The sequence below is a fragment of the Pezoporus wallicus genome, unplaced genomic scaffold (genome assembly GCF_028554395.1).
Source record: "Pezoporus wallicus isolate ANWC-B61680 ecotype Strahan unplaced genomic scaffold, APGP_CSIRO_Pwel_v1 contig_11153, whole genome shotgun sequence".
NCBI classification, from domain to species: Eukaryota; Metazoa; Chordata; class Aves; order Psittaciformes; family Psittacidae; genus Pezoporus; species Pezoporus wallicus.
This window is the reverse complement of record NW_026639099.1, coordinates 426,246-448,354: the sequence shown is the minus strand read 5'-3', so window position 1 is coordinate 448,354 and position 22,109 is coordinate 426,246. Positions and strand designations below refer to the sequence as shown.

The window sequence follows — 22,109 nt, the reverse complement described above, 5'->3', positions numbered from 1 at the left end:
AGAGCAGCTTGCTCCAAGCCCCTGTGTCGAACCTGGCCTTGAACGCTGCCAGGGATGGGGCAGCCACAGCTTCTTTGGGCACTCTGTGCCAGTGCCTCAGCATGCTTAGCTCATGCTTTGCATCTCCTGAGCTCATGGATATGTCCTGGGCAGCTCTCACCCCCACCATCCACACCAGGACCCTGAGTTCCAGTGCTCTGCTGTGCCGTGTTCTCCCCATGCCAGCCGTCTGGATCCATGGTGGTCCCATGGCTGAAGGATGTCCCAGCTCCAGCTGGGCATTTCCTGTTGGTGCTGGGGCTCAGCAGAGGTGTTTGAGCAGTGGTTTCCCCCCTGCCAGGAGAAGGGAGCCCCAGTCCTGGCACTTTGGTGACTGCGGAGGGAGAAGGGATCAAGGGAGATTTTCTGCACTGCACTGGCCTGTCAGCAGCCATCAGGATGTGGGCTGTGGGAGTGTGTGGTCACACTTGGCCACAGGATAGGACTGAGTCTTGCCACTCTGGGACTGTCCCACGGTGTCCCTTCCACCCTTGAGCATCTCCCTCCAAGCAACCCATCCCTGCCTTCCTGGCATGTGGTGTGAGCACAGCTCCACTCAGCAGGTTGTGAGGGCTCTATAGAGATGCCACAGTGTGCCAGAGAGGTGAGTTAGGATCTGGTCCCTCACTGGAGTGTGCTTTACTGGTGCTAATGCCCCAGCACAGCAGGATGGATGTGATGGCACAAACCAGTGTCACCAGTGCTACCAGCACCCTTTGCTCTGCCCCTCCAGCCGCTCACACTGCAGACCACAGCAACCTTCCTGTGAGCATCAGGACTTGTGTTTAGCCAGTTTGCTCTAAGGGGCAGAGGTAGGAGCCCAGCAGGATGACACAGTCTGCAGTGCAGGGCCAGAGGGTTCCTATACACCGTGTGGGTCCCAGTACACCCTGTCTCCACACCTCATCCATAAGGGTGGTCCGTGAGGCCACTGATGCTATCCCCAGCCCCAGGGACACATCACCCACGGCTAGAGCAGCTGGTGGGGAAGGGGGAGGAAGGCAAAAGCCATGCCAGATTCATGCTTTCTGCTTCTGCTTTGTAGGAGAAAGCCTGTGATGAAAAGCTGCCTTTTCACTTCTAGTTGCACACACAGGGGCTTGTAAAGGTGGACGTCCCACAACAGGGCCTCACGCAGCTCCCAGCCACTGCAATGGTTTTTGGGGACATCGTTGGGGCAGGAAAGGACCAGTATGAGTTGGTTTAAGGGGTTGCCCAGGGAGCTGGAGCCTCACCATGAGAACCAGAGAAGGGCTGAAGGGTGCTGTGAGATACCTCAGACACACTGTGTGCAAGGTTGGGTAAGAGCAGAGCTGCACCAACTGCCAGCCCCACTGGGGCTCTTGCACAAAGCATTGCATTAAAGGCAGCCAGGTCAGCCCGTGGTGAAAGCACAGGTTCCTTGCAAGAGAAAAACCCTCCCGCTGTCCCCCTGACACCCAGACCCTGGTGCCATCCTGTCTCTCAGCTCACTCCACTCTCATCATGGGGCAGCAGCAGTGACGGGTGGGTGCTGCAGCATCCCTAGAGCTCAAGGCAGGGGTCTGTATTCCCAGCCAGCGCCAGCCCTCCCCTGTCCCCTCATAAACATGGACATTTCAGCCTGTTTCTACCAATCTGGCAGCACCTGCACCCTGCCTTGTTCTGGGCCATGATGAGTATCTCCTCTGTGTGTAGCCAGAGGTGGGGGCAGCCAATAGAGCCTGATACACCTGAGAACGTCAAACGTCCTCAGCTGTGCAGCCTTTGGTGTGGGTGAAGGCTCCTCTATGGCAATGCAGGTGGGGAGCAGGACCTTCACTGGGAAGGTGAAAGGAGCATGAGGGGGTGAGCAGGGAGGATGCAGCCCCCAGAGGAGGCCAGAGCCTGGCTGAGGGGCAGGACACGGGGCAGCCAGGGGCAGGGTAATGCCGAGGAAGGGGCAGGACGGGGCAGGGATGGGGGCCGGAGGGTTGGGCTGTAGGAGGGACCGGCAGCGGGAGGCGGGCTGGGTGCCTCGAAGCCAGGCTGTGCCCGCAGCAGCTCCTGCGCGCGGTGCCTGCGGGCCGAGCCCTGTGCCCGGAGCACACCTTGGCATCACCCTGGAGCCCAGAGCAGGACGGAGCCCGCAGCGGCGCTGCCACCGGCCGGGGGAGGCTGCGGACCGCGCTGCGGGGCGAGAGGTGAGGGACAACCCCGGCGGTGGCAGGGGGCGGATGGGGCAGACCTGGGACAGGGAGGGAAGGGCCCCGGCTGGGGCAGTTCGTGCCCGCTTCCAGCCCCCCGCACCGGATGGTCCTGCAGGGACAGCGACGGTGTCCACCTGCCTGTGCAGTGCTATTGCCCATGGGCACAGCGGGACGGCCTCAAAGAGCCACAGCCCAGCCAGTGCCCAGTGCCTGGCATGGGGGGGGGGGTCGGGTCTTGGGAGCCAGGTCCTGGCAGGCGGCTGCCTGCTGACCCCCCCAAGGCAGGGCAGGCAGAGGGCAAAGCTGCCCACAGGTCCCTCAGGGCAATACAGGCACAGGAAAGGGGGAAATTGCCCCATTTCTGCTGGGTACAGCCCTTTAACCCTGTGGCAGTGATACCCAACCCACACCCTTACGGGCCATCACCCCCCATACCCCCCTGCCCAGGCCTTTGTATAGGTCCTACCTCAACAAGCTGCAGTGTCCCCATGCCTTGCTCCCCACCCATTGCTCCCCCAGCTTCTCAGCCAGCTCCTGCCATGGCTGTCCCTACTCAATGCACTCTGGTGCTCAGCCACTTGCCCTGTGGGGAGCCCTCCATGGAAACACACACATGGCTGGGCACATACATGTAAGCAGAGCCCTGCTCTTCACATGTGCTTGCTGACAGCATCCTGCTCATGTGCTCAGGGGCACTGCAGCCACCAGCAGCACATCAGCCCCATGGCACTGCTGTGCAGCCAGCAGCAGGGAGCAGGCAGATGCCTGCACAGGGATCGTGCAGCAGGAATCCTGGCCTGGCTGTCCCTCGGCTCCTGCGGAGGGGGCAGGGGATGTGTGGGATCATGCAGGCAGCAGGAAGGAAGCCTGTGCTGAACAATAGGGGGAAATGGAGGAACTGGAAAAAGACCGAGTGGCAGCACAGTCAGCACAGATGGTTTAGTGCGGAGCAGCGTGATTCATGGGAAAAAGGCCCTCAGCGCTCAGCAGAGATCACGGCTCTGTCCCAGAGCTGTGCCAGCAAAGATCTAGGGATGGGGGTCCCTAACAGAGCGGGCCCGGCCGGTGTCAGTGTGCTGAGCCCCCAGCTGTGCCCCTCTGCCTCGAGCTGTGGGTGCTAGCAATGGGCTGAGGTGGGTGGGAGGCTTCCCCCCCCTCTGCCGTGAGTCACGCTGACCTCTCCCATGCCCTCGCCAGCAGTGACAGAGGGAGATTATGGTCTGTCCTTCCGGCTGCAGAGCCCTCCCCGCGCCGGCCGGCTCAGGAGCTCATCCCCTGGGAGGGGCCCAGCTGCTCCCCCCATTATCTGCCTCAGGCAGCCCCTCCGCCGGGGCACCCCTCTGGCTGCTCCCATCCTCCTCACACCCCGTCCCGTGCCTGGCAGAGCCCGGGATGTCCCCTCGCCGGGCTGCGCAGAAACCCGCTCCCCCGTGAGCCCCCGGCTGCTCCGTTCCTGCCTGGACTCGGGTCACGGCCCCGTCGACAAAGCCGGGCCAGGATCCGGCAGCTCCGGGGAGGGGCGAGAGGCTTGGGGCTGAGGAACAACAGGATGTGGGCTCCTGAAGCTGGGAGGTGAGCGACAACGGGGAGAGTGGTGAGGCAGGGGGAGCTTCGGGAGCTGCCCGTGCTCATACCCCCAGCTGAGCGCCCCTGTCCCCTCCTGCCGCCTCCTCATCCCCTTTCCCTCCTCTTCCACAGATGATGGGCTGAGCATCCGTCGCAGAGGCACCCCAGGGCCATGAGCTCTCCGTGCGGTCCTGACTCTGATATCGCAGACTGGCTGGCCACCATCCACTTGGAGAGGTACCGGGATGCCTTCAAGCAGCATGGGTACCATGTGGCCAGAGACACTGCCTCGCTGGACAGTGACCGCCTGCAGCAGCTCGGCATCACTGCCACTGGGCACCGCAAAAGGATCCTGAACTTGGTGCAGCAGACACGGGTGCTCAGTCAGTCCTGGAGAGGACCTGCAGCAGAAGACACCCATTTCCAAGCCATTGAGGGCCTGGATGCCCCCCAGACCGGCAAGGATGCCATGAAAACAGAGCCAGGAGGAGCCACTGACGCCTTGGGGACACAGCAGCTTGTGGCAGTGCCCACCCAGGCATCACCTATAGACAAGGACCCTGCTCCTCCCCTCGTGAAGCCCATTCCCAAGCCGAGGACGGTTTTCCCTCGCTCCAAGCCAGAGCAGGGCTCAGCGCCTGCACCGCCAGCACGCCCCGCAGTGCCGGTGCACACACACAGAGACGGGGCCACTGCAGCCTTTGTGGTGCTGGAGGGGTTTGTGCCGGGGGAGAGCTCCACGGATCTGGAGAGCCTGGAGCCCCGGCCAGCGCAGCCGGTTGGGCCAGGGGCAGCCGTGGCCATGGGCATGGGGTTATCCCGGCTGCGGGTGCGGGACAGTGCTCGGGAGGGGACATGGTCGCCGCCAGCTCTGGATCATGGACAAACCCTGGAGGCATCAGAGAAATTCCCCCTCTCCATCCCGTTTGTCCCACCACGGCACAGCCACAGGGTCCCAGCAGCGGAGACCAGCACTGGGGGTGTTCCAGAGGGTCATCCTGCATCCATCCCAGCCAGAAGAGATCCCTCGCCATGCCCCAGACCAGCCCCACAGCCTGCCTCAGCGCAGGGCAGGATGGAGATGGTGTCCAACGTCATCTATGAAGGACTCAAGCGTCTGTCAGCACCCGCTGAGGACTCGGGAGGGGAGGAGGGTCCCCAGGGCCAGGCTCAGCCCCCGGCTCTGTCCCCGCAGGAGCCGACCCAGCCGGACAAGCCTGAGTAAGCAGATGCATTCCCTCCCCACAGCGAGTGGAGGGGGATGCAGAGCAGCCAGATCCAAGGATCGAGACCCCCTCCATTCTCAGGACCCCATTCCCAGCCTGGCCCTGCCTGCCTCCGGGTGCTGACAAGCCCCTTTCACCACCCTTTCCCATGCCTCCCCCAGGCTCTGCATGGAGCCAGCCCGCAGGGCAGCTGGGATCCCTCTGAGATGACAGGGTGACCATGGGCCCCTGGATTGCTCCACTGCTTGGGGGGAGAAGCTGCTGCGCCCCCCAAGCAGCAGGGCTGGGGTCCCTGCCATGGTGAGGGGTGGCTGAGTGGGGGTCTGAGTCTGGCTCCTGCTGGGAGCAAGGTGGGAGATGTTAGAGGGGGTGACCTGGGATGGGAAATGCCTGGCAGCCCTGGAGGCTACAGCATGGTGTTGGGAGGAGAAGGGAGCAAAGGAGGGCGCTAGGAGCAGGGAGGGGATGCTGCTCATCCTGGGGGACGAAGCTGGGTTCTGCCCCAGTCAGACGCAGCCTCAAGCCCACGTAAGCCAGATGGAAAAACACAATGGAGAAATCCCGCCCCATCCCGGCCGCAGCCACAATAACCCCTCTCCTGTTTTCCAGCAGTCCCGGATTGCCCCCTGTCCCGCAGAGACCCACCAGCACATCAGGTGAGAGCACCCAGGGTGCGCAGTGGGGACCTCCTGATGTCCCCAAGGAAGGCGGGTGAGGGGGACACCCTCTGCCTTGTCCCCAGCTCCTGCCCTGTGCCCCGTCTCGCTCAGGGACACATTTGGTTCACGTCTCTGTGGTGTTGTGGATGTTGGGGTTCACTGTGGTGGGCTCGGTGGGGGGTCCCCTCTGGAGCTGCCAGTCCTGGCTGGTTCCTGCCCGCAGCAGGCACTGCTGACTGCCTTTCCCTCCCATGTCTCTGCCCACAGAGGTCAGTGAGCAGCTCGTCAGCCCCTACAGTGAGACCATCTTTGGGCACATAGCCCCATCATGGGAGCAGGTGAGAGCACACGGTGGGGATGGTGGGTGGCCCCTGATGTCACTGCAGCCCATCAGCTGCTGGTGGTGACACAGAGGTGCCTGGCAGTGCTGAGCATCACTGGTGGGCTGCGGGTCGCAAGTTAAGCCCCCTTGCAGTGGGCCAGGCTGGTTGAGGAGGTCTGGGGTGGGAGAAGGCAGAGAGGAGGGGAGATGTGACCGATCTCTCTTCCCAGGGTGCTGGCATCTCCTCGGATCAGAGCTGTGAGGCAATGCCCGAGCTGGACCTGGAGCGAGAAGTGTGCAGGTAGGAATCACCTCCTCTGGGCTCAGGGGCTGGGATTTGCTTGCCAAGGGACAGGGACACCCCTGGGGACAGCCTGAGAGGCAATGGGGGCTTTTCCCCCACTGCAGAGCGGATCAGGATTGTCTGGGATCAGGTCAGCAGTCACAGGAAGAGCTGATGGGCTGAGAGATGAGAAAGGGTCATGCTGGTGGGTGGCCCTCGAGGGGACAGTGCTTGCCAACAGATGCTGTGGAGCTGTTTCAGCGGTTCTGGGCACCTACACACCAGGCAGAGCCTGGATTTGGCTGCTGGGAGCAGGAAAACACCAGGGAGGACAGGGATCAGTCAAAAATGGGATGGCTCTGAGACCAGATGAAGGAATGTGCAACCTCCAAAGGCTCCAGCATCATTTGAGCAGCATTTGCCGATCTGTCACACACTGTGGTGGACAGTGATTGAGGGGCACTTTAAAATGCTTTTGAAATGTTCTTTCCATAGCTCCTGATACCATCTCAGAAAGAGGAAGGAAAGTTGCTCTTCCCATTTCGGATGGGGAGGGTTCCTTTTCCTGTGTTGCTCAGAGAGGAGGCCTGAGCTGCAGCTCTGTGTCCTTCAGCTCTGCCGTGGCTTTGTTGGCCAATGCATCCCCATGCCCCTGCCTCTCTGGTCCCAGTACTGGTCGGTCCAGCTCTGGAAGTGTGATCCAGTGTCACAATCCCAACACAGGCCATGGGCTGGAATTGCAAATAGCTGGGAATAGGAGCTTTGGAAACAGAAATACTGACGTCTGCTGTGGAGCCACTAAACCAGAGCAGGGCTGGGTGCTTGTGGGTCACAGTTTCCATCCATCAGCTTCCAGGAAGCTGGGATGCAAAGCATCCTGAGGGCATCAGCTGCGTGCTTTCAGCCCTGGACACACCAGGGTCTTGCTGAGAAGAGACAGGATGTGACCATCAGCAGCATCAGAGGCAGCGATTGACAGGGTTTTCTCACAGCCTGAGCACTAAGGTTGGGGCATGGGGAGTTGAACAAGAGACAGAAAAGTCTCTGAAGACCTTTTGCACTGTGCTCGTGAACCCTTTTGGTGGGCTGATCCAATGCTTTCCTCCCCACCAGTCCAACCATGATCCCCCTGGAACAGAGCTATGGGCTGTTTATATGAGATACATTCTCCCACCCTCTTCTGGGACAGTTCCGTCTGGACCACGCTGCTCCCTGGCTTGGAGTCTGAGCATTGAGGGTCAGTGTTAGAAATGAGCAGAGCTGCCTTTGCCAGCAGCAAGGTATCCTCAGCAAAGAGGAGGAGGAATGAGAAATTCCTCTTGCACCTGGAAGCTGCATCTCTGCGAGTCCAGCAGAGGCTGGAGCATAAGCTGGGATTCACCCACTCTGACACGGAGCACCTTCATCCGAGTTGGTGATGCTCAGTCCCATGAAATGCTGGTGTGGAGGATAGCATCTGCCCTGCTTCAAACATCAGACTTGGCAGGAGAGAGATGGTGGCACAGCAATGCCAGTGCCACCCCATGGAGCTCATGGCACTGGGTCAGACGGCAGCTCTTTGTGGGGAAGATAGTGGACCTTACCCTGGTTTGCACCAAGACTCACGATGAGATGATCCTCAGGAAGATAGGTACCCACACTGCTGCTCCTCACACCTCAAGGCATCTTCCCTGTGGAAGAGAAACACTGGGAATGGTGTATGTGACAGCTTATTCCTTACCTCCCTACCTATCTCAAGGTTGATTGTCTGGCCCATGACCCCCAGCTGAAGTAACCAGATCCATCAGCAGCTCCTTGGTCCCCTCACCACCTGCAGATCCCTTTCCTCCATCACCCACCCTCCATCTCCCACATCCCCCATGTAAGCACTGACAGGCTGAGGCTGCCCCAACTCAGTGCACCTCAAGCATCACGTTCCAGGCTCAGCTGACCTGGAATTATGCTTTCCTTGCCCTGAGGACTCATTTGGCCCTAAGGTTGGTTTTCATTGCCCAGCACCAGCTGAAAGGGAGATGACTTGGCCTTAGCACACTTGCTTGGAGGTTTGGAGCTTTCCTCTACCAGCCCTGTCCTCAAGGGCAGAGCTGGGAGTTGGCCTGGATCTTGGTGTGCTCCTGGGATGCTGAGAGACCCCACTCCAGCTGGCCCATGAGCTTTGCTTGTCCCTGCCGGATGCTGCTTGTCCTCCAGCTCTTTGTGGCCTCAGTGGCTGTAAATCATGGCTCAGGAAGGGGTTGTCATGGAGTTTTCCTCTTCTTATCTTGCCCTGACCCATTGAGAGCATCTCTCTCCCACTTGGCTCTGACATCAAGGCTGATGTCTGCCTATGATGTGCAGAGTTCTCCAGCCACCCCACTCCCTGGGCGGCCCCTCCTGAAGGAGCTGGACACCAGGCTGGGACTGCAGCCAGATCCATCACCCTGCCACGGCTCTGTTACACTAATTCAACAGCAGTGGTCATTGTGATCTGAGCCTCCAACCACCCATGGCCATTTCTTGTCTTTCTGGAGCTACACAGGCCATTTTACCTCTCCAGCCCCACACACTACCCCAGAGCTGACCCCTAGCCTGGGTGACTCCAGCCCAACATCCTCTCAGGCAGACTTCAGGTCTTGCTTTTGTCCCACATGGTTCAATAATGTCCCATGGCTTCATAAGGTGCTTATCCATGGCCAAAGCACAGGTCCATGCATTGCCTTGGTTCCTATGATGGCAGTGCTCAAAACAGGGTGTTTTGAGAATTTGCAATGAAGGAGTTTGCAGTCATTCTCCTGGTCCAAAAGCATTCCAGCACATGGTATGGTGCTGGAGGTGGTTTCTCACATTGAGTAACCCCCAGTGGGTTTCTCCTCTGTACATTTCTTCTTCTACAACATCCCATAGTGAGGATTCCCACAGATCAGCCGCTTCTGCACCTTGCTCCTGCTGGCTTTATCTGCTACCACCCAGCTCCTGTGACTGGAGCAGAGGTGGCCAGGAGATGCTTTTCTGCCCTTCTCATGCTGCTCATGACTTCAGGAACCTGCCCCATCACTAACCCTTTCCCCACTGGGGAAGTGAAGCCACCACTTGCTCAGGTGCTCCTCAGGCAGAAGCTGTGACAGGGCTTGGACCATCCTCGTTGCCTCTCTTGGAGTCTTTTCTTCACCCTAGCATTGGATGCCAGCAGCGATCCAGTGGTAACGGTGCTCTGCTGCTGGTGCTGCCCAGGTGTCTCGGCCTCCTGTTGCCCATCATCATTGCACCTGAGCAGCTCTGCTCTTTGCTCTGGGACTGTCAGACATTTCCCAGCACATTTCCTTTCCAGGGAAAGAGCCACGTCTGCCTGGGAGGGCTGAGGGGAAGGGGCAGGCTTAGCAGTTTATTTTTATAACTTCCTTTTATTGTTATGGCTGGATGGGCTCACCAGGCCTGCCTGGGGGTGCAGCACAGCTTCCCAACAACAGGAGATGGCTGCAGGAGCTCCACCGGCCCATCTCTCCATCCCAATCCCTTTGCAGAACAAGAGCAGGCAGGAAGGTGTCACAGCAGAAGGACATTCCCAGTGCCATGAACACTGGAGGGGTAGAGGGAGAAGGAAGCTGAAACCCCTGGTGAGGAGTTCTGGGGTGAATGCAGAGTAGGGAGCAGGAGGTGGGACTGGGCTTGGGTTGCTGCCTGTGAAGAGGGGCAGGAGGTGATGCCAGGGGTTTGGAGATGTGCAGTGGCCTGTGCAGTGTTACCACAGTGGGGAAGCCCATTTTGCCAGGTAGTCCCAGCCTTGCCACCATGTAGGACTGGCTGAGCCTCAGGCTGCTGGTGGCTATGGGGGTCATGAACACTAAGCCCTTGTCCCACCCTGCTCATGGAGGTACAACCACCACATCATGGGGTGCCCTGAGGAGCTCCGGATGGGGACAGGAGCAGTGTGAGACATCCCAATGGGATGGCATTAAGCTGCCATAGGCCGGCTCCCTCGTAGCCCTGTTTCCTACAGGACGAGCAGTGACTGCAGCAGTGAGGGAAGGAGTGAGGACGAGGAGACCCGGTCCCGGCTCATTGACCGCATCATCCAGCATGACACAGAGGGATACTCCACTGTGGAGGCACCGCGGGCCGAGGGCACCCCGTTCATCCTGCCTGCACATCTCTACCCGGACGAGGTCCTGGACGACCTCACCATCTCCCCTTACGCCAGCTTCACGTCGCTGTCCGAGCCCCGGCCCACCATGCTCAGCGGATGGCTGGACAAGCTCTCCCCACAGGGGTACGTGCCCACCCATGGGACAGTCCCCATAGGTAAAGCCCCCTTGGGCAAGGCTGGTGAGGTTGGCACACTGGTCACCGTGACGGACCTCCCCACAGAAGGAACCTTTCGGGTACCACTGCACCGGTCTCTGTGCAGCCATTCTCAGGGGAACAGGGGTCTGTGAGCAGATGAGGGGTCCCTGGGGGCATCATCTCCTTCCCACCAGCCTAATTTTTCTGCCATCCCAACAGGAACTATGTCTTCCAGAGGCGCTATGTCCGTTTCGACGGGAAGAACCTGATGTACTTCAGCAGTGAGAAGGTACCAGGGGACAGGATGTGGGCAAGGCAGGGAGGCTGCACTCAGAGCAAGGTGCCTTGACACCACGTGAGCTGCCATGTCCCCTTTGCCTCCTGCTGTCCTGCAAGGAGCCAGCACTCCTTTACCATCACCAGGGCAGAACAGCCGTGGTGGGGCTCTGAACGCAGCCTCGTGCTATAGGAAGCCCGGGGTAGCAAGGGTCCCTCTGCCAACAGGGAGCAGCAACGGGGGCCATTCTGGCTCCCAAGCACTGGGGTAGACCACAAATGGGGGATCTCTGGGTGCCACCATGGACCCATCCCTGCCTGAATCCTCATCTCCTTGTGGCCCAGGCTCTTTGAGGCAGCACCCAGCGGACTACCTAGGGATGTGCTGCACAGAGCAGCTTTTCTTGCTGTGGGTACTGCACTGTGGGTTAGGTGTATGTGATGAAACAACCCTTTCCTGTCCCACATCCTCCCGTGGGTGCATGGCCCCATTTAGGCCTGATGTGGGCTGTTGGTGGCTGCCATACCACATGGGGTGACAGACACTGCTTCTGTGGCCCCACATCAGCGGCACCCATGCAGAAACATACCATGCATGGCCCACAGCTGCAGGAGCTTGCAGGCATCCCTGTCCCATCTCCTTACCCCTATGGTAACGGCACCACAGGGGCAGGTGCTGGGGTGGGTGGGTTATGGAGGTGTCCCACAGGAAGGGCAAAGGGGGATAACCCTGTTTGGGGCTCGTTCCAGGAGCCCTACCCCAAGGGGGTGATCCCGCTGTCCGTGATCGAGATGGCTCGCTGCACCAAGGACAACAAGTTCCAAGTCATCACCAGCCACCGGATCTTTGTCTTCCGTGCTGAGAATGAGGGTAAGCAAAGACCCTCGCCAGGGACCACCGGTCCCTAAGGAACCTTCCCTGCCTCCATCCTCCAGCCAGAGCATCCTGGGGGCAGCTCTCACCCCATCCCCAAGCCATCCAGCCACGATGATCAAGGGGACCTGTCCCCTGCCATGTCCGCTGGGTGCTCTGCTCCATGCCAGGGCTGTTGGGAAGGGCTCAGACCTGCTCCCTCATGCCTGGTCCCCAGCCCTGAGGAATGAGTGGTGCTCCACGCTGCAGAAGAAGGTGACAGAGCAGCGCCTGGTGGGGTCCCGGCCCCGGCCCGCCAACACTGCCCACTGCCAGAAGTCAGGAACCCTGGAGCTGAAGGGACAGAAGTCCAAGGTGTTTGCAACCCTGAGCCTGCCTGAGATGTGGCTGTACAAGAGTGAGCAGGTTGGTGGCTGGACCAGACACCGCAGGGGGCTTAACAGGATGAGGGCAATGGAGGGGTGGAGGGATTTTATCTAGGGCTGGTGCCAAAGGGAGAGCAGAGAGGAGTAAGACAGGTAGGAGAAAGGGAATGACAGAGCAGGAAGTGAGAGATGCTGCACACAGCAGAAGTAGCAGGGGCTTGGGCTTCGAGATGCAGGTACCAGGAATGGACCCCCCCTTCCAATCTTCTCGCTGTGACCTGCTTCCTACAGGGTTCCCCTCCTCCTGCTTGCTGAGCTTTCTCAGCACCCCGTTTCTTTCCCAGTCACCTCAGTTTGCAGACATGCATTGAGCATCGAGTGTCTGTGGTTTCTGCTCAAGTTGATACTTTATGAGTGTGCCTGACCCCAAAACTGAGCCACTTGAGTGCCCTGATTTCAGGGGCTGCGTGCCTTTCATTTTAAGGTATCACGTACTTGCAGGATGCTTTATGTCAGCCCTCATGAGGTACCTGAGAGATGTGACCTGGTACCAGGTCTGCTTGTCCAGGCGAAGCAGGGATAGGGTGCTGGGGGTGCTGGATGCAGCAACCTGGCTCCAGCCCCAGCATTACAGGCGTGTCTGGGTGGTGCATCCACTGCAGCCATGGCACTGCAGAGCCAACACCAGTGTCACTCTGAACTGCAGTTCTTTAAAATGGGCATTGGCATCTGCGTGATCGAGATGCGCGGCTCCACCATTCGAGAAGCCAAGAACCGCAGCTTCGAGCTCATCACCCCCTCCAAAATATTCAGGTATCCCAGTTATCCAGTGGGATGAGGTGGGGGGAGCAAGCAGACGCTGGACCCGGGTGCTGGTTGCTCCAGGCCCCTGAGTTTTGGCTGTGCTGGTGTCATAGCTTTGTGGCAGAGTCAGAGCGAGAGAAGCGGGAGTGGATGGAGGCCCTGCAGGAGGCCATAGCTGAGATGCTCTATGACTATGAGGTGGCAGAGAAGATCTGGTCCAACAAAGCCAACAAACACTGTGCGGACTGCTGGGCTCCGAGCCCCGACTGGGCATCCATCAACCTGTGCGTGGTCATCTGCAAGCAGTGTGCAGGCCAGTACATCTCCCATGGGGGGTCCCGTGGGTGTGGGTCGGGGGTGCTGGCTGGGGTATGGGCACGACTCGGGTACCACTTCCCCTGGTGGGACCAGGGAGTGCTCACTCTCTTGCTCCCCACAGGGCAGCACCGCAGTCTGGGCTCCAACATCTCCAAAGTGCAAAGCCTGAAGCTTGACACCAGCGTCTGGTCCAATGAAATCGTACAGGTAGAGGCACTCAGGGCAGGATGCTGGGGCTGGCACAGCAGGCTCAGGGCCCAGGCTGCTTCTCCAGGCAGGGCAGCAGCCCCACGGTCTCCCTCGGGATGCAGGGATGCAGGGATGCTGCTCCTCCTGCCTGACCCTCGCCATGACCTCGGGACTCTCCTGCAGCTCTTTATCATGCTGGGAAATGACAGAGCCAACCGGTTTTGGGCCGCTCGCCTCCCCGCCGCTGAGGCCCTGCACCCAGATGCCAGCGCCGAGCAGAGACGGGACTTCATCACCCGCAAGTACCGAGAGGGACGGTACCGCCTGCCCCATCCCCACTACACCACGCAGGAGGACGTGCTCCAGGTAGGAGCGGGGAGCCTCAGGATGCAGGGAGGATACTGGGGTGCTGGGAACCAACCCAGGGCTCCATCCAGAGATACCAACACCTCCTGCTTGGCTGTGTCTGCCCACACCCTTGTGCCAGGCAGCTCTGGGGGCTCGGGTGGGAGGTTGTACCCCACTTTACCTGCCTTCAAGCACCCCCAGCAGCAGGCTGGGGGTCTCTGTGTGCCAGGACATGGTCCCTACAGGCACTTGTCCCATCCCAGGCACTGTGCACTGCAGTGACAGGACCAGCTCTGCTCAAGACCATCCTGCAGTTCTTCTCATCCACGGAGGCTGGGCTGGCGGCTGACCCTGCGGCCTGCGAGGTGACACCAGAGAGGAAAAGGCTCAGGAACCATCCAGGTACGAGGAAACCCAAGCCCCATCTGTCTATGATATGGGGGGTTTCCCCCTATCCACTGCCCCCCGCAGCATGCCCCAAGGCTGGGGACAGGCAGGACATTAGATGCTGTGGCTCACCGGGTGACACCCCTGCCCCCTCTTTCGCAATGGGGCAAGGCAGTGGGTTCTTTTGGAGCCCCTATTCAGGGAGCCCCATGCTGGCACACCCGCTTACCCACACCTGCGTGAGTGGGGTCTCCCTGCCCCTCCAGCACCCACGCCTTGGTGGGTGCCTGCTCCCGCCCGCTATCAACATCACTCCCCACAGGGACCCCACGCACACAGGAACCGGGTCCGGAGGGTGTCTACAATGAGATCACACAGCCAGTGGCACACAGTGGGTACCTGTACCGGGCAACAGCCCCACACAAGCTCCCGGGCACCAAGAAGAGCAAAGAGGGTAAGTGTGGGGAGCACAGGAGGGCAGCCAGGGAGTGTGCACCCCGGTGCCACTGAGCCCTGGTCCCACAGACTTCCAGCGCACGTGGTGCTCCCTGGAGAGAGCCCTGCTCTTCTTCGAGACAGAGAAATGCACGGAGCCCCTGGGCCACATCGAGAGCGGGGACCTCCTCTCCGTGGGTGTGAGCAGAGCTCAGGCAGTCACCAGCCCTGGCCCCACTGAAAGGTACCCCCAGCAGTGCCCCCACTGCATGCCCATGGATGGGCATTGCTCCTGCTTGGAGCAGGTTCAGGGTACGGGGCTGCCCTGATGGGCTGCTTCATCCTCTGCAGGTTCCGCTTCACCCTCGAGCTCTTCCTCACTGGGGAGAAAGTGCAGCAGCTGGGAACCGATGGGCCTGAGACACTGCAAGCATGGGCCAGCGCCATCGGCAAGGTGAGCCAGCCCCAACCCCAGCGCCATTGCCAGTGGTGGGTCCCTGCGTTCTGTCCCTGCCTCCCCATTGTGCTCCCTACACTCTTCATCCTCTGTGTCAAGCACCCTCCTTCCCTTTGCAGGGGCTCCCATCCTCCCCAGCAACCTGCCCCCATCCTCACGGGGGTCTGCGCTCGGGTGCTGAGCCCTGTCCTTACCCAGCTCACCTCTGGCTCCCTCCTGCAGTGGTTCACCCCCGTGAGCTGTCACTGCCTACTGGGCTACGAGTTCCAGCGCGTGGGCCAGCTGCGCTACAAGTGCATGCTCAACCCCGAGCGGTGGCAGCAGGCCTTCTTCATCCTGCAGAAAGCCCACCTCTTCATCTGCCCCGCTGAGGACGATGGGGCTGAGGACAGCATCAACCTGCGGCGGCTGCAGGAGCTCAGTGAGTGCCGTGCTGCAGCCCGGGACAAGGCACCATAGGGCGGGTGGCCACGCACGGCTCTGACCCCTCCACTTCTCACCTCAATGCAGGTCTGGTTCCCCCCACGGAGACTCCAGAGAAAAAGGAGCTGCTGATCCTGGTGGAGATGGGAAGGTGAGGCCTGGCTGTGGGAATGATGGAGAATGAGACAAGCAACTTCAGCAGGCTGCCCAGGATAAAGGCACTCATCCATGGGTTGATGCTGGTCCCAAGCCCATGGTGGGGATGCTACTGGGACAGCAGCGCTGTGGCTAAGGGGCGTACAGAGGTCACCCCAGCCCAGGGTCTCACTGGCATAGGGTGTCCCCTGGCTCAGCCTGGCTGTGCTTTTCTCCCTGTGCATAAGGGCAGGAGGGGGTAACCTGCCACCCCTGGCAACCTTCATTCCCTCTTTTCTGCCCTTGTTGTTCTCAGGACATTTTACCTGCAGGGCTTGTCGCGGGCGGACTCGGCAGCGTGGTACAGTGACATCCAGGCATCGGCAGGGGGCCGGGGCAACGCGCTGCGGGACCAGCAGCTGAGCCGGGCAGACATCCCCATCATTGTGGATAGCTGCATCGCCTTCATCACGCAGTACGGTGAGCCCGGCATGGGGACCACAGCCACAGCATCCACCAACACACACGGGGTGGCCAACGGGGCCAGGCAGCCCCATTAGGGATTCTGTGGGCAGGATAGGGCCCCTATGACCCCATGTCCCTGTCCCAGGGCTGCGGCATGAGGGGATTTACCGCAAGAATGGAGCCAAGTCCCGGATCAAGGTACTGATGGAGGAGTTCCGGCGGGACGCCCGCAATGTCAAGCTGCGCATCAGTGACAACTTCATTGAGGATGTCACGGATGTGCTGAAAAGGTTCTTCCGAGAGCTGGAAGATCCTGTCTTCACCCTGGAGCTGCACCCACAGTGGAAGGAGGCTGCAGGTACATCCTCCTACCACGCTGGGCTGCCTGCCAGGGACCCAAGGGTCAATGTCCCTCAGGGCAGAGTCCTGGTACCCTGTCAGCTCTGGACCCACTGGGTTCACCATTAAGCCATGACCTGTTTGCCTCACTGCAGGAATACCCTCGAAGCCCCAGCGCCTGGAGCGGTACAAGGAGCTCATTCAGCGCCTGCCTCGCCTCAACCACAAGACCCTGGCTGCGCTCATCGGGCACCTCTACCGGTCAGTGGGACACCTCCCTGCGGGGTCCCCTGATCCAGCCAGGGTACCCAAGGCCAGCCAGAAGTGTGGGATCACTCCATTGCGCAGGGAATGCTGGCTGCCATCCCAGGGAGACAGGAAGAGCCCAGTGCCCATGCCCTGCTTCATCACCCCTCCAGCTGCTGGGGTGTGATGAAGCATGATGCTCTGGGACGCCTCAAATGTTCCCAAAGTCATCCTGCAGCAAGGGGAGTGACAGGAGCTTTAGGAGTAAAGGACAATCCCCTGTAGGGTGTAAACTTCACCCAGTGCCCCAAAAAAGAGGGAAACCAAATTCCACAGCTGGTTTTTCAGGAGAGTCTGTAGAAGGCAGAGGAGGATGTCTGGGGCTGAAACCCCATCCAATGTGCGACCAGCCCCTCACCTCTGTCCTCCTTGTCCCAGGGTGCAGAAATGTGCAGACCTCAACCAGATGAGCACCAAGAACCTGTCACTTCTCTTCGCACCCAGCCTCTTCCAAACCGATGGCAAAGGGGAGCACGAAGTCAAGGTGATGGAAGACCTCATTGACAACTATGTCAGCATCTTCAATGTAAGCTCCCTGCAGGTCCTTGCCAGGCCCCTGCATGATGGCTCTGTCTCTCTCCCCCTTTATCCCTCCATTCTGCCCACCCCTGCCTTGCCCTGCACCCCTCCATCCTGGCAATGTGTCCTCACTCCACATTGACTCCATGTGTCTCCCTTCTCACCCTGTGCTTCCTTCCTCTGGCAGATTGATGAGGACCAGGTATCCCAGATGGATCTGGAGAACAGTCTGATCACCACCTGGAAGGACACTCAGGTACTGGGGATGTGCTTGCCAGTGCACATCATGTCGGGACCCCTAGGCTGGTGGGACTTTCAGGTTCCTACTGTCCCACACCAGATATATGGGGAAGGACCTTCACCCACTTGTGTCCCCTTCACCCATCACCTTGAGGCTCCTGCCCAGGTGATAAGCACCCCCAGCTCCCTGGGCCACCATCCCCAGCCCCATAGAGAGGGGCTATGCACAGCACCCACACCAGCACAGCACCGATGCCACCCTCTCTTCCCGCAGCTCTCACAGGCAGGGGACCTCATCATCGAGGTTTACCTGGAGCAGAAGCTGCCCGACTGCTGCGTGACCCTGAAGGTGAGTCCCAAAGGAGACCGTGCTGCAGGATGCAGGGAGGGATGCAGGCACAGCCTGTCCCTGGGACCCATCCTGCCACCACCTGCAGTTCCCCATGTGTCCGGCCCCAGGTGTCCCCCACGATGACAGCAGAGGAGCTCACCAACCACGTGCTGGAGATGCGCAACGTGGCAGCCAGCCTGGACGTCTGGCTGACCTTCGAGGCCCTGGAGAACGGCGAGCTGGGTGAGTGTGGTGGGATGGCACAGGGGGATGCTCTCGGCAAGGCAGGGCTGGTGAGGAGAGGTGTGGGGTAAGGGGGGCAGCTTGCTGCTGGTGACAGGGAAGGGGACACAGTGTCTGTGCCTCCCCAGAGCGGCCCCTGCACCCCAAGGAGAAGGTGCTGGAGCAAGCTTTGCAGTGGTGCAAGCTCCCGGAGCCCAGTGCCGCATACCTGCTGGTGAAGAAGGTGCCCATCGGTGAAGGCAGCTGCCTCTTCACAGGTAAGGCAGTCACAAAGGGTCCCAGCCTTAAAGGGTGTCCCCAAGGGGGACAGCTCTGCCTGAGCTTCCCCTTGCCCTGGCCGCCACCCTGCAGCCATCAGGGGCACATCCCGGAGACCACAGTGGGACCCTGACCCCTGTCTCCCCAAACTGGGCAGGAGTCAAGCGCGAGACCCCCAAGTGTGGCCTGCTGAAGTGCCGTGAGGAGCCCCCCAAGCTGCTGGGGAACAAGTTTCAGGAGCGCTACTTTGTCATCCGGGATCGGAGGCTGCTGCTGCTCAAGGAGAAGAGGGTACCCAGGGGATGCTCAGGGAGGAGAGGCAGGGAGGGGAGCCTGGGGACAGCAATGGCACAGTGGTGGCTGTCCTCCTGACGGGGTGGCTGGCACCAAGCTGGGCTGACCCCATGGATCTCCTTCTCCAGAGTGCCAAACCAGAGCGTGAGTGGCCCCTGGATGCAGCCAAGGTTTACATGGGCATTAGGAAGAAGCTGAAGCCACCAGCCCAGTAAGTGGGACCTTCCCTGGAGCATGCATCCCTCTGTTCCTTGGTCACCCACGTGCGAACCCAGGCACTGGGATCATGCCAAGCTCCAATGGGACCCAAACCCACAACAAGCTTGAATCCATGGGGGAGCTCAGCCCCCTCATACTGCCCACAGACCTTGGGCTGTGTCTGAGCTCAGTGGTGCCTCCTCACAGCCCATCTCTTCCTTTGCCCAGGTGGGGTTTCACACTGACCCTGGACAAGCAGCAGCTGTGAGTATCTGTCCCTGCCACTCTGGGGCTGGGGTGTTGAGATCAGTCCCCAGTTTCGGTGGCAGTGGCACAGCCAGGGGCAGTGCTATGGGGCCCGGGGGTCAGGGCAGAGCTGGTGCCTGGCTGGGGCACTCAAGGGACAGAGTGGCAGGGCCATACACACCCTGGCACAAGGTGGGAGCCAGGCTCTAGGGGCAATCTCTGTACCACACACTTCTCCTACCTCCCCATCCACACCAGCACCCCTGGTAGATGCATGTCCAAGCACCCACAACAGGCTCCAGAGGGACCTGCCCACCCTGCTCAGGTCTGCATGCCACCTGCATGGCTGTGCTGCCTGCCAGCATCCAGTCGGCTCAGCTCTGTGTCCCCATCACCCAACACCTGCACTAAGCTGGGCTCCCTGCCCTGGCTTCCCTAGCACCACCAGGTGCCTGGGCACATCCCTGCATCCTGCTGATCCCCTCCCCATTCCTCCGACACTGCTGATGCTAGGACAGGGACATGGGGCTGAGATGTTCTGCTAAGGGCAGCAAGGGCAGATGAGCTGAGGAGCCCAACAAGCTCTCGCTTTGCCCTGAAGCATGATTTGGGTTTCAGAGGTGTAGCTGTGCCTGACAGCCCCGTGTTCACATGCAGGGTGACAAGGGGACATGGGCCCCGCTGGCCCTGCTCCTTAGCAGCCTCTCCACTGACTCCTCTGCAGGTACCTGGTGTGCTCGGGGCAGGCTGAGCTGTGGGACTGGACCACCAGCATCCTCAAGGCTCAGGTGGGTGCAGAGCGGCTGTGCTGTGGCTGGAGGGGGGTGTCAGGGCAGCCCAGCATGACCCCGCTCCCTGTCCTTGTGCACAGCACGATGACCTGCGCCCCGTGATCCTGCGCCGGCGCTCCTCCTCTGACCTCGCCAAGCAGAAGTTCGGCACCATGCCGCTGGTGCCGCTGCACGGGGACAGCACCGATGCCACCATGCTCTCTGCCAACCAGACCCTGGTAAAGCCCCACAGCTGCCCCTGCCCACAGGGGCTTCTGCACCCACCCAGCTCCATGCACCCATCCCAGCTCCATGCGCCCACCCCAGGGCCCCAGAGGCAGGTGCATGCACGGGTCCCTGATGGATGCTTCGGGTGGGTGTCCCTGTGCTTGGTGCTCATGTGCACAGCAGCTCCCTGCTGCCTGCCCAGGCATCCACAACCCTGATCCATGCTATCTTGTGCTTACCTCTGCCCATCTCTTCTGTTTCCAGCGCCGCCTGCACACGAGAAGGACTTTGTCCATGTTCTTTGTAAGTACCAGCACACATTGAATGCATCCATTGCTGGCTTTGAACTTTGCTGGCAATGGGATGTCACCATACTTGAGACATGCCCAGGCCATCTGCCCACACTGTGTGGCAGAGGACAGGGTGCCCATTACTCCAGGTGTCCCACACCCAGGGATGGGGGTCCCTGCATGGTCCTGGTGTGTGCAAGCAAGACCACAACAGACCAGCCCAGCTCCCACAGCCTCTCCCATTGCCCAGAAACGATCAACGTAAGAAATGTGAGGAAACAAGTTTAAGTCCTCCTCACCATCAAGTTATTTGCATGGGGGCCACCTGACTGGACCCCACCTCACCTGGCTCTGTGCTCTACATAAGCACCCATCTTCCCTTCTCACCCCAGACCACATCTGCCAAGGGTTGCAGGGCTGCTGCTACAGCCTGGTGGTGAGGACCATGCCTCAGCAGGCACCAAAATGCTCACCCTCCATCAGCAATAGGGAAGAAAGGGCAACAGTGCCTGAGCCAAGAGAGCTGATGGATAATGGGTCCATGGCAGGGATTGCAGGGAGGGCAAGCTGAGGGGGGATGGAGGGGTATACTGCTGAGCGGTACGGACAGTGCCCCTCACCGTGACATCCTGCCCTCCTGCAGCCCATGAAGGTTCACCAGGACTCCCTGGAGGAGCAGCAGGAGAAGGAGGCAGATGCTGATCCTGTCTACGAGGAGGTGGGCAACTTCCCCGAGCTGGCTACGCTGGAGCTGGGGCAGGGGCTGCTGGCAGACCTGTCTGCTGTGCCCCCCATGGACAGGTCCAAGAAGCCATCCCTGTTCCCTGAGCATCCCCCTGCCACAGCGCTGCGCTCCTCGCTGCCCGCCAGCCCGGCCCAGAGGGTGGCAGGTCCCTCTGTCACCAAAGCCCTGTCCCTGGAGAGGGGCTTGAACCTGGAGAGTGACAGAGCTCCAGCTCGGGGGCTCAGACCCACCAAAACAGCCTCTCTGGAGAGGAACATGGAGCCTTCCCTGGCACTGGGCAGGGACTGGGAGCAGGCAGCCACGCCAGGGAGCAGTCCCAGTGCAGACACCACCATGGAAATGCCCAGGAAGAGGAGCGTTCAGCCTCCTTCACCCATCAACGACAAACTCATCCAGGAGCTCAGCAGCGTCATCCTCAGGAAGAATGAGGGCCAGTCGCCGGGGCCAGGCCAGCCGGTGACGTGACTCACTGTGCCAAAGGGGTGGCCACCGACCTGGGGGTCAAGTAGTGCCCAGCAGCAGCGACAATGGGTGCCCCACACTCCTACAGCATGGAGCATGTACCCTCCTCCTCCTCACCTGGGAGTGGGGACCAGTGGGGACCTGGGGACTAGTGGGAACGAGAGGACTAGTGGGGACAAGGATGCTGAGCCATGGTACCCCCTCTTGGGAGGGCTGGGGATGCTGCCCCATGTGCTCTCCCTCCTGGGTGGCATATCTGTCACTGGGCCCAGCACCACAGGAAGCAAGTAAAAGGGAAAATAAAAGCAGAAACATGGAGCCTGCATGTTTCAGCAGCATCCACAGTGTCAGGCACAGGGCACATGGGGCCTGCTGGCATGGGGGAACACAGCATGATGTCCCCTCTCCAGCATTTGGCCCATGGGACACGTCAGGACACCCAAGCCACCCCCCAGTTCTTCTTGCCTCTAGCATGGCATATCTGTGGGGGGAGAAGGGTCATCAATGGGAGCAGGGCTGGCCATGTGTGCCTGGAGCACGGTCCTGGTGATGGAGGACAGCTCCTGCTCAGCCAGGGTATTTATACCTCTTCCTTCCAGCAGCAGGGAGAAATAAAGGTTTATTTGGACTCTAGAGGGTTT

At 60.3% G+C, this 22,109-nt stretch overlaps 1 protein-coding gene across 1 annotated transcript; it reads left to right on the top strand.

The window, feature by feature from the left end:
* The first annotated feature begins 2,005 nt into the window (after window positions 1-2,005).
* Window positions 2,006-22,100, top strand: ARAP3 (ArfGAP with RhoGAP domain, ankyrin repeat and PH domain 3). The gene is made up of 34 exons (XM_057413704.1): window positions 2,006-2,201; window positions 3,906-4,994; window positions 5,612-5,655; window positions 5,926-5,996; window positions 6,211-6,281; window positions 10,240-10,509; window positions 10,743-10,812; window positions 11,550-11,670; window positions 11,891-12,078; window positions 12,745-12,851; window positions 12,956-13,155; window positions 13,282-13,367; window positions 13,533-13,715; window positions 13,961-14,099; window positions 14,407-14,538; window positions 14,610-14,763; window positions 14,871-14,973; window positions 15,199-15,397; window positions 15,487-15,550; window positions 15,851-16,014; window positions 16,145-16,357; window positions 16,494-16,599; window positions 17,023-17,170; window positions 17,351-17,419; window positions 17,678-17,752; window positions 17,863-17,977; window positions 18,106-18,234; window positions 18,393-18,526; window positions 18,658-18,740; window positions 18,956-18,991; window positions 19,698-19,761; window positions 19,845-19,982; window positions 20,236-20,274; window positions 20,905-22,100. Exons 2-34 carry the CDS (start codon window positions 3,946-3,948, stop codon window positions 21,469-21,471), a joined length of 5,331 nt encoding a protein of 1,776 aa, XP_057269687.1. The 5' UTR covers window positions 2,006-2,201; window positions 3,906-3,945; the 3' UTR covers window positions 21,472-22,100.
* The last annotated feature ends 9 nt before the right edge of the window (window positions 22,101-22,109 follow it).